Genomic DNA, 14,018 nt, shown 5'->3' with positions numbered 1-14,018 from the left:
ATAAATTGAATGGGTTACAGAGAGCAAGGACTGAAGGGTGATTGGATTGAAATGAAAGAAGGGGGCAATGGAAGAGGCTGGAAGCAGTTCTGAATGAGACCCCAATCACTCTTTCTCTGTGGCTGTTCAGAGTGATTTATACTCTGCCCTAAGATTCAGAGAACCAGTCTTCTTTTAAATGGCTTCTGATGGCTCAGAGGAAGAGATGGTCAACTTTTAGTGGTTCCTGTCCTATTTTCAGATCAATTCTCAGCTGGAGAAGAAAGAGTCAGTAGCCTGTATGAGTCAATTCTCTGATAAAAGTGAACCTGTCGTGTGTTTTCTCTTTTAAAAGGAAGTAAAAAAGAGCAGACAGCTGAGTTTCCTTGGGCTAAGTGAGCCTTTGAAAATGTAATGTGCTTATGATATTTTTTGTTTTTAGATCACATGAAAGGGTTAAGAGCCCCTGCCCTGAAAAGAAGGTTGGAGTGCAGGTAATTTTTTTTGCTACTTATTTGTGTTTGTATCTGTCTTTAACCATTTTAATTGAGCCATAAAATCTCTACTGGACAGTACATACATTATAAGGCTATAATCTGAAGTACCTTTACAAGTGAAGCTTCCACCCAAATCAAGAAATAGAGTAGAACCAGTATCCCTGTTCCTCCTCCCAGGAAGTGCCTTCTCCCTAAGGTCACCTCAGTTTAAAAAAAAAAAAAAAAATCTTGCCAAAACCAGTTTGGCTCAATGGATAGAGCGTCGGCTTGGGGACTGAAGGGTCCCTGGTTTGATTCCAGTCAAGGGCATGTACCTTGGTTGTGGGCACATCCCCAGTAGGGGGTGTGCAAGAGGCAGCTGATCGATGACTCTCTCTCATCGATGTTTCTAACTCTCTATCTCTCCCCCTTCCTCTCTGTACAAAATCAATAAGATATATTAAAAAAAAAACTTTATTGTTCAGATTATTATAGTTGTTCCCCTTTTGCCCCCCATTGCTCCCCTCCATCCGGTTCACACCCCACCCCCCACCCTTACCTTATCCACTGTCCTCGTCCATCGGTGTACAATTTTTGTCCAGGCTCTTCCTGAAACCCCCACACTTTCTTTCCCCTGAGAATTGTCAGTCCACTCCCTTTTTATGCCCCTGATTCTGTTATATTCACCAGTTTATTCTGTCCATCAGATTTTTTATTCACTTGATTTTTAGAATCACTGTTGATAGATATCTATTTGTTGTCACTTTGTTGTTCATAATTTTTATTTTTACCTTTTTCTTCTTCCTCTTCTTAAAGAATACTCTTCAGCATTTCATATAATCCTGGTTTGGTGGTGATGAACTTCTAAAGCTTTTTCTTGTCTGTGAAGTTCTTTTTCTGACCTTCAACTCTGAATGACAGCTTTGCTGGGTAGCGTAATCTTGGTTGTAGGTTCTTGCTATTAATCACTTTGAATATTTCTTGCCACTCCCTTGTGGCCTGCATAGTTTCTGTTGAAGAATCAGCCGATAATCGTATGGGTGCTCTCTTGTAGGTAACTAACTTTTTCTCTTGCTGCTTGTAAGATCCTCTTTTTGTCTTTTGCCCTTGGCATTTTAATTATGATGTGCATTGGTGTGGTCCTCTTTGGATTCCTCTTGTTTGGGGTTCTGTGTGCTTTCTGGACTTATAAGTCTATTTCTTTCACCAGGTTGGGAAAGTTTTCTGTCATTCTTCAAATAGGTTTTTAATATCTTGCGCTCTCTCTCCTTCTGGCACCCCATAATTCTGATGTTGGTATGCTTGAAGTTGTCCCAGAGGCTCATTACACTATCTTTATATTTTTGGATTCTTTTTGCTTTTTGCTTTCTGGTTAGGTGTTTTTTGCTTCTTCGTATTTCAAATCTTTGACTTGAATCTTGGGATCCTCTAGTCTGCTATTGGATCTCTGTATATTCTTCATTTCAGTCAATGTATGCTTAATTTCTACTTGGTCCTTTTTCATATTCTTGAGGGTCTCTCTGAACTTCTAGAGGTTTCTAGAAGATTTTTTTTTTTTTTTTTTTTTTTAGAAGACTCTTGATTACTCATGGTTTTGAATTCTATATCCAGTTGTTTGCTTTCTTCCATCTGTTTCTTTGTCTCCACATTTTGGCTGAGTGGCTTTGTGTGCCAGGTGAGCGAGAAACATCGATCAGCTGCCTTCTGCCCACTTCCTACTGGGGATGTGCCCACAACCAATGTACATGCCCTTGATCGGAATCGAACCTGGGACCCTTCAGTCTGCAGGCCGACACTCTATCCACTGAGCCAAACCAGTTTCGGTTATAGTCTGTGTTCTTGATAATGACTGTTATATTTATTGAATATTTATATATATTCAAGGTACTGCATGTTTCTTTGAGTGCTGGTGATGAGTTGGCACTGTCCTGGATGTTGAAGACACAATAGTGAGCAACCATTTGAAAATCCCTGTCTTCTTGGGGCTGACATCCTCATTAGAGCCTTTTGATAACCTTTTGAATAGATAATCCTATTATTTAGATATTTTTATTGTTACTATTACTATAGATATTATTTCTACTTTACAGATGAGGAAATTGAGGAACCAGAGAGGTTAAATTAGTTGCTCAAGGTCACACAGCCAGTAGGTGGCAGGACCAGGATTTCAACCAGGTCTGTCTGATTTTAGAACCTGTGTATTAGTTAACTATTGCTGCATAACAAATTACCCTAAAACATAGTTACTTAAAACAACTAATAATATATTCTCTCAGTTTCTGTGGGTCAGGAATTCATGGGGCACAGTGAGGATGGCTGGTTTCTGCCTGACTGGGGCATCATCTAGGGGCTGACCTGAAGGCTTATTCTTTCCATATGTGAAACCTGGGCTGAGAAGACTCACTGGGGTTTCTTAGGCATTCCTACCCTGTTTCCCTGAAAATAAGACAGTGTCTTATATTAATTTTTTGTCTTATTTTTCCATGCGCTAGGTCTTATTTTCGGAGGATGTCTTTTTTTCAGGGAAACACAGTATGTCCAAAAAAATCTCTTCAGCATGGTGTTTCATGATAGCTGGACTTCTCCTCCCCTTCCCTCTACCCCTCCTCCCCCTCTTTTTTCTCCTTTCCCTCCCCCTCCCCTTCTTTTCCCTCTCCTCCCCCTCTCTTTTCTCCTCTTCTCTCTTCCCCCTTCCCTTCCCCTCCTCCTTCCCCTCCTCCTTCTCCTCTTCTTCCTCTTTTTCCTCCTCCTCATCCGCCTTCTCCTTTAAAAAAATATTTTTTAGATAGAGAGTTAGAAACATCTATCAGCTGCCTCCTGCACACCCTCTACTGGGGATGTGCCCACAAACAAGGTACATGCCCTTGACCGGAATGGAACTGGACCTTTCAGTCCGCAGGCCGACCCTCTATCCACTGAGCCAAACTGGGTAGGCTTTCATGTCCATTTTGTAAGAAGACTGTATGGATGGGGCTATGTATTAGTGTGGGCATCTTTGGAAAATACAGTCTGCCACAGATTATTTTCCTAACCTTTAAGTTATACTGTTGAATTTTAAAAATTTATCACAAAATTGACCTCTGCTCACTTAAACAAAAACCAAACAAACAAAAAAACCCTCAAACAAAACAGAATAGACGTGTATGAAGCAAAATGCAGAAGTCTTCTGTCCCTCCCACCACACCCCCTTTCCATTTCCCATTTGGTGGTATCTTTCTAGACATACCCGATCATGTACAATAATGCATCTTTAACATAAAATTGGTGAGGGCCAACCTTTTGAGGAGATCAAGGACACTGTTTTTTTCTTCTTCTTCCCCACCCCTTTACACTTTCGATGGGACTGAGATAGTTACTGGGTACTGGCCTGTTGGGAACGACACTAACACTTCGTGTGCCAGCTCACATTTTGTATTATTCGATATGAACCGATATATGATGAAATGTATTTTCTATTCACCAAAGTGTCTCATTTTGGATCCTACTGAAGTAGCTTTTTTCCCCCTTTCTTTTTCAGCTTGAAGGTTTACTTATACTGTTCACCTGTTACTAAAGAGTTGTTGTTAACTAGCCCAAAATACAGGTTTTGGGAGAAAAGAATTGTAAGTTTTATTTTTTGAATGATGCCAATTTTTTTTTTTTTTAACTGGGAAATACTGTTTGAGGTAGATTGAACAAAACATTAGAATTATTCAAAGCCCAATATTGATATTTAGCCTTTATGATTAAGAAGTTTAAAAGAGGACAACATTTTATATTTGAGTTTGCTTTTCTTGTCCCTCAATAGTTTATTTTTGGTTCTTAGTTTTATCTCTGAATCTCTGGCTAAGTTGCATTTTACTACTCTAAAGTGTAAAATGGTCATTAACATAATTAATAAATAATTTATTTAGACCATGGGATAGTTTAGGAAAAATAAATAAAACTTATGGGTTAAGAACCAGAATAAAAATAGAATGAGTAATTTTGAATCTGGCAGAATAAAATGAATCTAATTAATGGAAGGGAGATACAGTAATGGGGAGAAAAACAGAAGTATGCTACTTAGAAAATGTGAAGACACCAGGAAAAGTTTTGCTATAACAGTAATTACTATAAATATCAATGGATTTAATTTAATTATTGATCAAAAGACAAATTCTCAGTTGAGGTTAAAAAATAAGAAAGATCCACTAACCTTAGTCTGCAAGAGATATAGTTAAAACAAAAAGGATAAATCGAGGTTAAACTGGGAATAAAAAGGGAAAACTTGTAGTAAACAATTAGATTCTAAAAATGCTAGAGTGGCAATTTTTATATCATACCAAGTAGAATTGAAAGCAAAAAAAAAAAAAAAAAAAAAAAAAAAAATTCTTAACTTTCAAAGAGAATAATATTTACTATTAAAAGAAACAATGGATCAAGAAGATATGAAGGTACATGCAATTGACAAGGTAACATCAAACTAGATAAAGTAATAACTAATCATCCATACTTGATTAGAGAAAAATAATCACAGTAAGTGAATAGAATTAGGGCTCATTATGTGGGTCTAGCCCTAAGTAACTGTGGGAATTGGCAGATAAGTTCTGAACAAGTTCGTAATCTGTTTGTTGTTAGACTGCTGACAGCTTTCAATTCCCCCCTCCACACTCTCTGAAAAACAATGGGAAAAATATCCTTGGGAGAAGATTTGCAACAACAAAAAAGAAGCATATAAAAATACAGAATGATAAAAGAAAATTAATAACCAATGCATTTTTTGATAGTTATTATAAAAACTATTTTATATGTATTGTATTTGATAATTTAGAGTGGATAAATATCTGGAAAAGTAGGAAAATATAAAATTGAGGCAAGAAAAGTGGAAAACTTGAATAAATTAGTAACCATCCAAAAAATTAAAACAATTTTTAAAGATTTCTTCTTAAATAAAGCCGCAGGCCCAGATAATTTTATAGGTGCATTTGCCAAATATTAGAGAACAAATAATCCATGTACTAGATGAATTGTTGTAGGAGATAAAAAGATAAGTCACTCAACCCTGCTGCCAAAATCCTATATAATGAAAGTCTAGTATGCAAATTGCCCCTTCTGCCAGGAGTTTGACCAGAGGGTGGGCCAGCAGGGGGAAAGGAGGGAGGCCTCAGCACTGGCAGGCAGCTGGGTGAAGGGAGGGAAAACCCAGCCGGCAGCTGGCAGCCACTAGGTACCCTACAAGTGCATGAATTTCATGCACTGGGCCTCTAGTAGATAATAATAGTACATGGGAGGGTAAGGCCATTGCATATCCTAATATATAAAAAGCCAGGGGCTGTGACGACCTAAACAACCAGACGACCGAAAGCAGGCTGTGTGGGATAACATGGCCTGCAGGGGGGGCAGTAAGGGATGACCAGGACAGTGTGGGAGGGAGCAGTTGGGGGCGACCAGGCTGGCAGGCAAGTGAGCAGTTAGTTGCCAGTCATCCAGGATTATAAGAGGTTTGTCCCGACTGCCAGTCGGGACATCCCTTGAAAGGTCCCAGATTGGAGAGGGAGCAGGCTGGGCTGAGGGGACCCCCCACCCTCCGTGCATGAATTTTCTGTACTGAGCCTCTAGTGTAAACTTAAAAAGGTGAAGAATTATGTTCATTCGTTCATCATCTACTTACTGAATGCCTCTCTGTCTTAGCTATTGTTTTAGTAAAATGTGCAAGTACACCTTGGAGCACTCTGTAGCAGCTCAGATATATGAATTAGGCCAACATATCAGGGATGGATTCACACTGTTCTGTGGCACAAAACCTAAACATGTAGAACACATAACTGTGTGTTTTACAAAGACTCAGGTTTAAGAGATGGGGAGGTAAAGGGGGGAAGATTGAATTCATGGAAATACAATTGCTGACAGAGGAGATATGAGTTTATAAGGCACTTAATATATGCTACCACATTATCCTCAGAAAGGTATTATTTTAGCTTTATCATGTTTTCAGGCTGTTTAAAATATTTATTTTAGTGAATATTATAGAGAATCTATAACTTCTTCTTAGTCCCCTTTCTATGTTTGAGATGGCAAAGGCCTATAAAGCAATGAAAAACTATGGAAATATATAATATGATGTATTCATGACCTCTTATTTTATTTTAATAGATATCAATTGAAATTGAAACTCCTACCCAGATATCTTTAGTCGATGAAGCATCTGGCGAGGTAACTAAATATTAAATGTCATGTTTTTGAAAATTAATATTTAGTGCTAAAATGATTATTTACCTTTCGCCTTGATTTTGAATGTTCATTTAACTATAAATAAAAGTTATAATAATTGAGTGAGTTTGTGTATAACATACTTATTTTTTACCTCCCAAGGACTGCATATAACTTCTGCCAGTAGGGCTCCTTTCTAATAGTACATGTTAATGATGGGAATGCCAGTTGTTGATATTACTATGAGATGTCATTGTCACATTTAATAAGCTAATTATAAATGTTCAGAATATAAAATGGTGCTTAATATTTTTGCAGCAAATTTATGTATATTATGATTTTTTTTTCTGAATCATTGCATTTTCTTTTTCATCTTTTTCTCTTTTCTTCCCTCCACCTATGAATCTTTTTTCTATTCAAGAAAAAAACCTGGCCCAAGTAGATCTAGTATTTATTTTTTGTCCTTAAATTTAGAAGCAGGTGCTTTTGTGTTGTGATTTTATTATTTTAATAATAAATAGGGCTGTGGACCTACCTTTTATTTGCTGTTTCTTTTAAAAATATATTTTTATTGACTTCAGAGAGGAAGGGAGAGGGAGAGAGAGAGAGAGAGAAATATCTATGATGAGAGAGAATCATTGATTAGCTGCCTCCTGCACACCCCATACTGGGGATCGAGCCTGCAACCCGGCATGTGCCCCGATCGGGAATTGAACCACGATCTCCTGGTTCATAGGTTGTCATTCAATCACTGAGCCACACTAGCTGGGCTTATTTGCTGTTTTTATCTCAAATTATACCTAGAGCTAGGAGGTATCCTAATTTTTGGCAAATCTAGTGAATATTTGTTCCACAGTCTGATTACCGGTATAACCTGCTTTGTAGACATGGTGAACTCTAAGGGGGTCCTTTGTTGTGAGACTGTGATCAGACAGGCCCTGACTTTTCACATTTCCTCTTTGGCGAGGATCAGGCATTTGAAGTACTCTTCATCAAATCGTTGTCCTGAGGGAGGACTGCATGGCCAATTTAGGGTGGGTTAAAGGATGGCCTGAACCTTTCTCAGTGCCAACCTGAAATCAGTTAGCTGACATGTTTTGAAGACTTAATCTCATTGCCTTGCTACCTTATGACATATGTTGGTGAAAGGCTTTCTTAAAATTGGGCCCTAGGCAGCAGATAGCTCTCATTGAGCAGACTCTTCTGTCCCATTCAGGCCCTTTATGTTTCTTTTTGTGCTCTGTGGCTTGTGTGTGTTGTGTTTCAAGCTCTAACCAGTAGGAGACCCTGTTTTAAAGGGGCCTTCGGAATGAATGAAGTTAGACTTATGGGAGAAGCTGGTGTGTCCAGAGCTCTGCCCACTTCATCCCTACTCCGTCCCCATTCTGCCCTGAGGACTGAGAGGCAGTATTGCTCATCAGGCTCAGTTCCAACAGGATGGTGTGCAGTATGGTGACTTGGGACAAGGCTACACCAAGCTTGCTTGCTTGCTTGCTTGCTTGCTTGCTTTATTTATTTATTTATTTATTTATTTATTTATTTATTTATTTTAAAATAACAGCTTTATGAGATAGAATTCACATACCTTAAGGTGTACATTTCAATGGTTTTTAGTATATTTACAGACATATCCATCACCATAATCAATTTAGAATATTTTCATCACTCAAAAAGAAACCCTCTACCCATTAGCAGTTACTCCCTAATTCTTCCTCTCCTCTGCCCCTAACAACCACTATTTCACTTGAAATCTCTATAGATTGCCTATTCTGGAAATTTCATATAAATTGCATCAGAGAAATTTGACTTCTTTCACTTTACCTAGTGCTTTCAAGGTTTATCCATGTTGTAGTATATATCAGTATTTCATTTCTTTTTATGGTCAAATACTATCTCATTGTATGGAGAGACCACATTTTGTTTATTCATTCATCATCTGCTAGACCTATGGACTGTTTCTTCTCTTTGGCTAGTATGAATAATGCCACTTTGAACACTCATGTACAGGTTTCTGTGTGGACCTAAGTGTTCATTTCTCTTGTGTATGTACACGAGTGTTCATTTGCTGTAACATATTGTAACTCAATGTTTAACTATTTTGTGGCAAGGATTCCACTTGTTTTCAGAGTTTGGAGAGAGAGAGGAAATAAGGAGAAAAGGCACATTCTTGAGAAGTACAATACTTGAATATTACTAAGGAGGGATTTATTTTGCCTGGTCCTAATGATTATTATTTTTTCTTTATTTTTCTTTTTAGAAGGAAGAGATTGTTGTGACTCTCTTACCAGCTGGTCATTGCCCAGGATCAGTTATGTAAGGGAACTCATCTATTTAGTCATTTTATTATATGTGGAATTGTCTAATATTTGTAGAAATACGTTTTTAAGGTCTAGCAACTAATATGTATAGGGAGATTTGATTATTTTTATGGCACTTTCTTTAATCTTTGTTTCCAAATTGAACTTGGCGGGGGGGCTGAGGTGAATATCAAGTTTGAAACGTGGGTTTCTTTATCATGGAAGTCTTCAGTAGCTATTCCTCCATTATTGGTTTTTACATTTTTCTATCACATGGGTTTTTCTATCCATGAAAGGAATGATCTTGATATATAGTTGGGAATGCTGACATATTTCTGGGGACATCGATTGCAAACTCAGTGGACTTTTCATGTGCCATTTTTTCCTACCCCATGGAACATGTGGCAACTGAGTGCCAGGTGTGGTTTAGAGCTTATTAAAATTCCATTAATTCTAGGTCATAGTGGCTGTCTTTGGCAGGAAACATTTGCTGTGGAATTAACATTTGCTTTATTAGGGTTTTGTATGAAACTGAGACATCACTAATATATATATTTTTGTACAGGTTTTTATTTCAGGGTGATAATGGAACTGTCTTGTACACAGGAGACTTCAGATTGGCCAAAGGAGAAGCTGCCAGAATGGAGCTTCTGCATTGTGGGGGCAGGTACTGGGCTTTGTGTAAGGCTGCACCATCGAAAAAGTTTTATTGCCCCCTTTGCCCCAACTATAAGCTTTTGCTTTTCTTAGAAATCAAATTTGATTGTAATAGTAAAGCTAATTTTTACTCTTGAAGCATTTTTCTTCAACAACATTCTGTGTGTTGATTGGCATAGTAGATAAGTGAATTTTTCTAAGTTCACTGAATCATATCAACCATACGTGCAAAATCTGTATATTTTATTGTATGTAAATCACTTCTCAGCAAAGTTGTTTTAACAAAATACTCCAAATGGAATGGAACATCCTGTAAAATAATTGAGGATTTAATCTTTCTAGATGCTTATTTCATATTAGCTTAACATCAATATTTTTTCCCCCTCCCAGGGTGAAAGACATCCAAAGTGTGTACTTAGATACTACTTTCTGCGATCCCAAATTTTATCAAATTCCTAGTCGAGTAAGTCTCTCCGGAGAAGTGGGGTGAAAACCTGGGCATGGCATATTTCTAATAGAAAGTTTGTGGGATAACAAATCAGGTCATAATTGTCCCCACTGGCATTAATGTTTGTGGAATGTTGGGAATGGAAAGAAAGTATAAGTGTGATATTCTTTTTTTTATACTTTCATAATCTCAGATTTATTTATTTATTTATTTATTTGTTTGTTGTTGTTGAATTTATTGGGGTAACATTGATTAATAAAATTGTATATGATTTGGGTATAGAGTTCTATAATACATCAGCTGTATATTGTATTGTGTGTTCACCACCCCAAGTCAAGTCTCCTTCCATCACCATTTAATCCACCTTTTCTTTCTTCTACCTCTCCCATTCAATAACCATACTTTTCTCTGTTCATGAGTCTTTGCTTAATCTCTTCACTCTTCTCACCCAGCTCCCAACCCCTGCTCCTCTGACAGCTGTCTATCTGTTCTCTGTAACCATGAGTTTGTCTCCACTTTATTAGTTTATTTTTTTCATTTGATTCCACATAGAAGTGAAATCATGTGGTAGTTGTTTTTCTCTGAATGGCTTATTTCACTGGGTAAGTGATAGTCTTAAAGTTGTTAAATGCCGTTTAATAAAACATCTTGCCAGGGAGAGTGTCTGAGTGGAATTTTGGAGCTGGTTCGGAGCTGGATCACTCGGAGTCCATACCATGTTGTGTGGCTGAACTGCAAAGCAGCGTACGGGTATGAGTATCTGTTCACCAACCTCAGTGAAGAATTTGGACTCCAGGTATGGTGGCAGCTCTTTCTTTTCTGCTGCTCCTTTTTATCCTCCCCACTTCACCTTTCCTCCCCCTCTCAACCCCACCAAAATGGAAAACAAAGATGGAAACCGCCTGTCAAAACATGTGTGTGGCCCAGGTTGGCAGCCCCTCTGAAGTAACTTCATCTTTGTTTATTCACGTCCACATGGGAGGACTTGGCAGTGACCCAAATAGCTGGGAAGCACCCTTTGCTGAAATGTCCCATAGAGCAGTGTTTTTCAACCTTTTTTGGGCAAAGGCACACTTGTTTCATGAAAAAAATCACGAGGCACACCACCATTAGAAAAGTTAAAAAATTTAACTCTGTGCCTATATTGACTATATATAAAGTAATTCTCTTGAATAGGAATCAAATAAACACAAAGAAAGTATTTTATAATTTATTATGAAATATTAAGTAAACAAAATAGTGAAAATTTATAAAATTCTTGTCTTGTCTGCACCTACGGAACAGCGGTTGAAAAACGCTACCATAGAGAAAGTATTTTTTTCAAAATCCATGGCCCATGAAATAAATTTAATGATTATGATCAGCATTGTGAATAAATTTAACTAGAGAATATTTGAGTATATTGCTTGCAGTCAGAGTAATTACTATTTTACGAACATTTATGAGGGAATTGGACACAATACACATATGTGTATTGGGTTACTGTGGAAAACATATTTCTTACTGTTAGTCATGGTAAAAAAGTGTCCAAACAAACCTGTCCCAGAACACTGATCTCTTTGGATCTGTATCTGATCAGGCTGGGAAGGATGATCCAGTGCAGGGCTCTCAGCACTCTGGGCTGAGAACCTAGTGTGTATGTGGTGAGTGCTGTTGAGCAGGGAGCCCCTTCCCGCTGAGCCACAAGGAGCCTGTGGCTTCTGCCCTTGTCCCCTAAGACAAGATTTTTGGTAACAGTGCCGAATAAACGAAGTGCCGGATTACTTGGGCATTTAAGTTGTACCTTGCTTAGACCCCCCAGCTAACTTGTGCAAAGAATTTAAGGATTATATACAATGTAATTTACTAAAATAAAAAGATCCAGTTTTTTTTTTGCATTTGAGATTTTAAAATTCTTCTATCCCTTTCTGCCTTCATAAGTCTTTGACTTCTTAAGTCCTTTTTTCCTTAATTTATTCCTTCCTTAAATTCTTCTGTCCTAATATATTGGTGTAAAGTTGCCAGTTCTCCATTTTAGGAAGGATTTACATTCATTCTGAGATTTTTGGTGTTAAAATTGCCTTTTTCCCCCCTTCATAACTATTTTTTTTTTTTTTTTTTTTTTTTACAACAAGCTGAGCCTTTCAGTGAGGCCATCAAGTAAATATTTTGTATCCACGAAGGGCTGTGTAGCAGCACCATTCAGAAATTTGTGCATAGATGTCAGTAATATACTTCAATCTTATAACAGACATGATTGATTTTTTTTTTAAATAACTTAGAAATATGCATCTGAATGGAATTAAGTTGCTGCAGACAAAAATAGTTCTTGTTGTAATCCTCAAGTAAGAAATCCAGTTTTGTTTTTTTAAATTTATTTTTACAATTGAGAGTATTACAGATGTCCCCCCGTTTCCTCCCTTAGCCCCTCTCCATCCGGCTTCTGCCCACTCCAGGCCTTCACTGCACTGTTGTCTGTCCATGAGCTATGCTTATATGCATGTACATTATTTGGTTAATCTCTTCTTGACACCCCCCCCCCCTCCCTCTTTAAAATAGCCTTTTAGCTGAAACCGGTTTGGCTCAGTGGATAGAGCGTCGGCCTGTGGACGGAAAGGTCTCAGGTTCGATTCCGGTCAAGGACATGTACATTGGTTTCGGGCACATCCCCGGTAGGGGGTGTGCAGGAGGCAGTTGGTCAATGTTTCTCTCTCATTGACGTTTCTAGCTTTCTATCCCTCTCCCTTCCTCTCTGTGAAAAATCAATAAAATATATTTAAAAAATAAAATAAAATAAAATGGCCTTTTAAACCAGAATCACAGTGAAATAGGTTGTGTGTACACATGTATGTACTATCCACTATTTTCTCCCTCATGCCCTTTCTTAGCAGAATATACCGGTAATAACTATTTACCAGTCCCAAATCTGTTTTGTAAATTTTAGCGGTGTGTGACATTGAGCATGCTGGAAGCTCCTGCTCTGCATGCCTTGCAGGAAGAAGCCATGGACTGAGAAGGGGCTGGGGATGCGGGAGAGCACCCCTTCACTGAACCTCAGTCAGCCTGCAGGGAGTCCCTCTTAATCTCTCTTGGGGGAATAGAAACAATTTCAGATCAGGATTTTAAAAAGGGAGACCCGTGAGGCTGTTCACTAAGGAACCTCAGCGATGACCTATGGCAGTTTTTTCAGGTTTCTTTATTGTGAGGATGAAAGTTTCTGTATTATCCCCTCCTCCCCCCGCCCCTGCCTTTTTTAATCTCCTTTTTGGAGAGGCCAGAAAAGCAAATTCATTGTTACTTCTTAGTCCTTAATAGACAGGGAGTGGAACAGGCCACAGGATAAGTGTTTATGCTTTAATTCTTTTTATACCTGTCTTGGTATTAATTACCACAGCAATTTGGTATTATTCTGATCTGTTTTGTTCAAAATGAGAACAATAAATCTTTATTGTTCATATTATTACAAATGTTCCTCATTTTTCCCCCCTCTATTGCTCCCCTCCACCAGGTTCCCACCCCCCCAGTGTCCTCATCCATAGGTGCTCAGTTTTTGTTCAGGCTCTTCTCACCCCCCCCCTCCCCTTTTCTCTGAGAATCGTCAGTCCACTCCCCTTCCATACCGCTGATTCTATTATATTCTCCAGTTAATATTGTTCATCAGGTTTTTTAATTCCCTTGGCTTTTAGTTTCACTTGTTGATAGTTACTTATTTGTTGATCATAATTTTTATCTATATCTTCTTCCTCTTCCTAAAGAACCTCTTTCAGCAATTCATATAATTCTGGTTTGGTGGTGATGAACTCCTTTAGATTTTTTTTTTTTTATTTGTGAAGCTCTTTATCTGGCCTTCAATTCTGAGTAATAGCTTTGCTGAGTAGAGTATTTTTGGCTGTAGGTTCTTGCTGTTCATCACCTTGAATATTTCTTGCCATTCCTGTCTGGCTTGCCTGGTTTCTGTTGAGAAATCAGCTGACAATTGTATGGGTGCTCCTTTATAGGTAACTATCTGCT

The 14,018-nt window shown here is 38.1% G+C and overlaps 1 protein-coding gene across 3 annotated transcripts in view; it reads left to right on the top strand.

Annotated features, from left to right (window-relative positions):
* The window catches only part of DCLRE1C (DNA cross-link repair 1C), a 41,947-nt gene that overhangs the window by 3,642 nt on the left and 24,287 nt on the right, over positions 1 to 14,018 (top strand). For all 3 annotated transcript variants that reach the window (XR_014793550.1, XM_084868394.1, XM_084868395.1), the window contains exons 2-8: positions 422 to 473; positions 3,973 to 4,057; positions 6,570 to 6,629; positions 8,884 to 8,939; positions 9,489 to 9,590; positions 9,971 to 10,043; positions 10,684 to 10,824. Coding sequence is in view for 2 of the 3 variants with exons in the window: in XM_084868394.1 (XP_084724520.1) it covers positions 422 to 473; positions 3,973 to 4,057; positions 6,570 to 6,629; positions 8,884 to 8,939; positions 9,489 to 9,590; positions 9,971 to 10,043; positions 10,684 to 10,824 (569 nt within the window). In the remaining variant the exon portion in view is untranslated. The remainder of the gene's footprint in view (positions 1 to 421; positions 474 to 3,972; positions 4,058 to 6,569; positions 6,630 to 8,883; positions 8,940 to 9,488; positions 9,591 to 9,970; positions 10,044 to 10,683; positions 10,825 to 14,018) is intronic.

Source organism: Pipistrellus hanaki (genome assembly GCF_964339955.1).
Source record: "Pipistrellus hanaki genome assembly, chromosome: 1".
Classification (NCBI taxonomy): domain Eukaryota; kingdom Metazoa; phylum Chordata; class Mammalia; order Chiroptera; family Vespertilionidae; genus Pipistrellus; species Pipistrellus hanaki.
The sequence above is the reverse complement of the archived record's forward strand: the minus strand, read 5'-3'. Positions and strand labels throughout refer to the sequence as shown.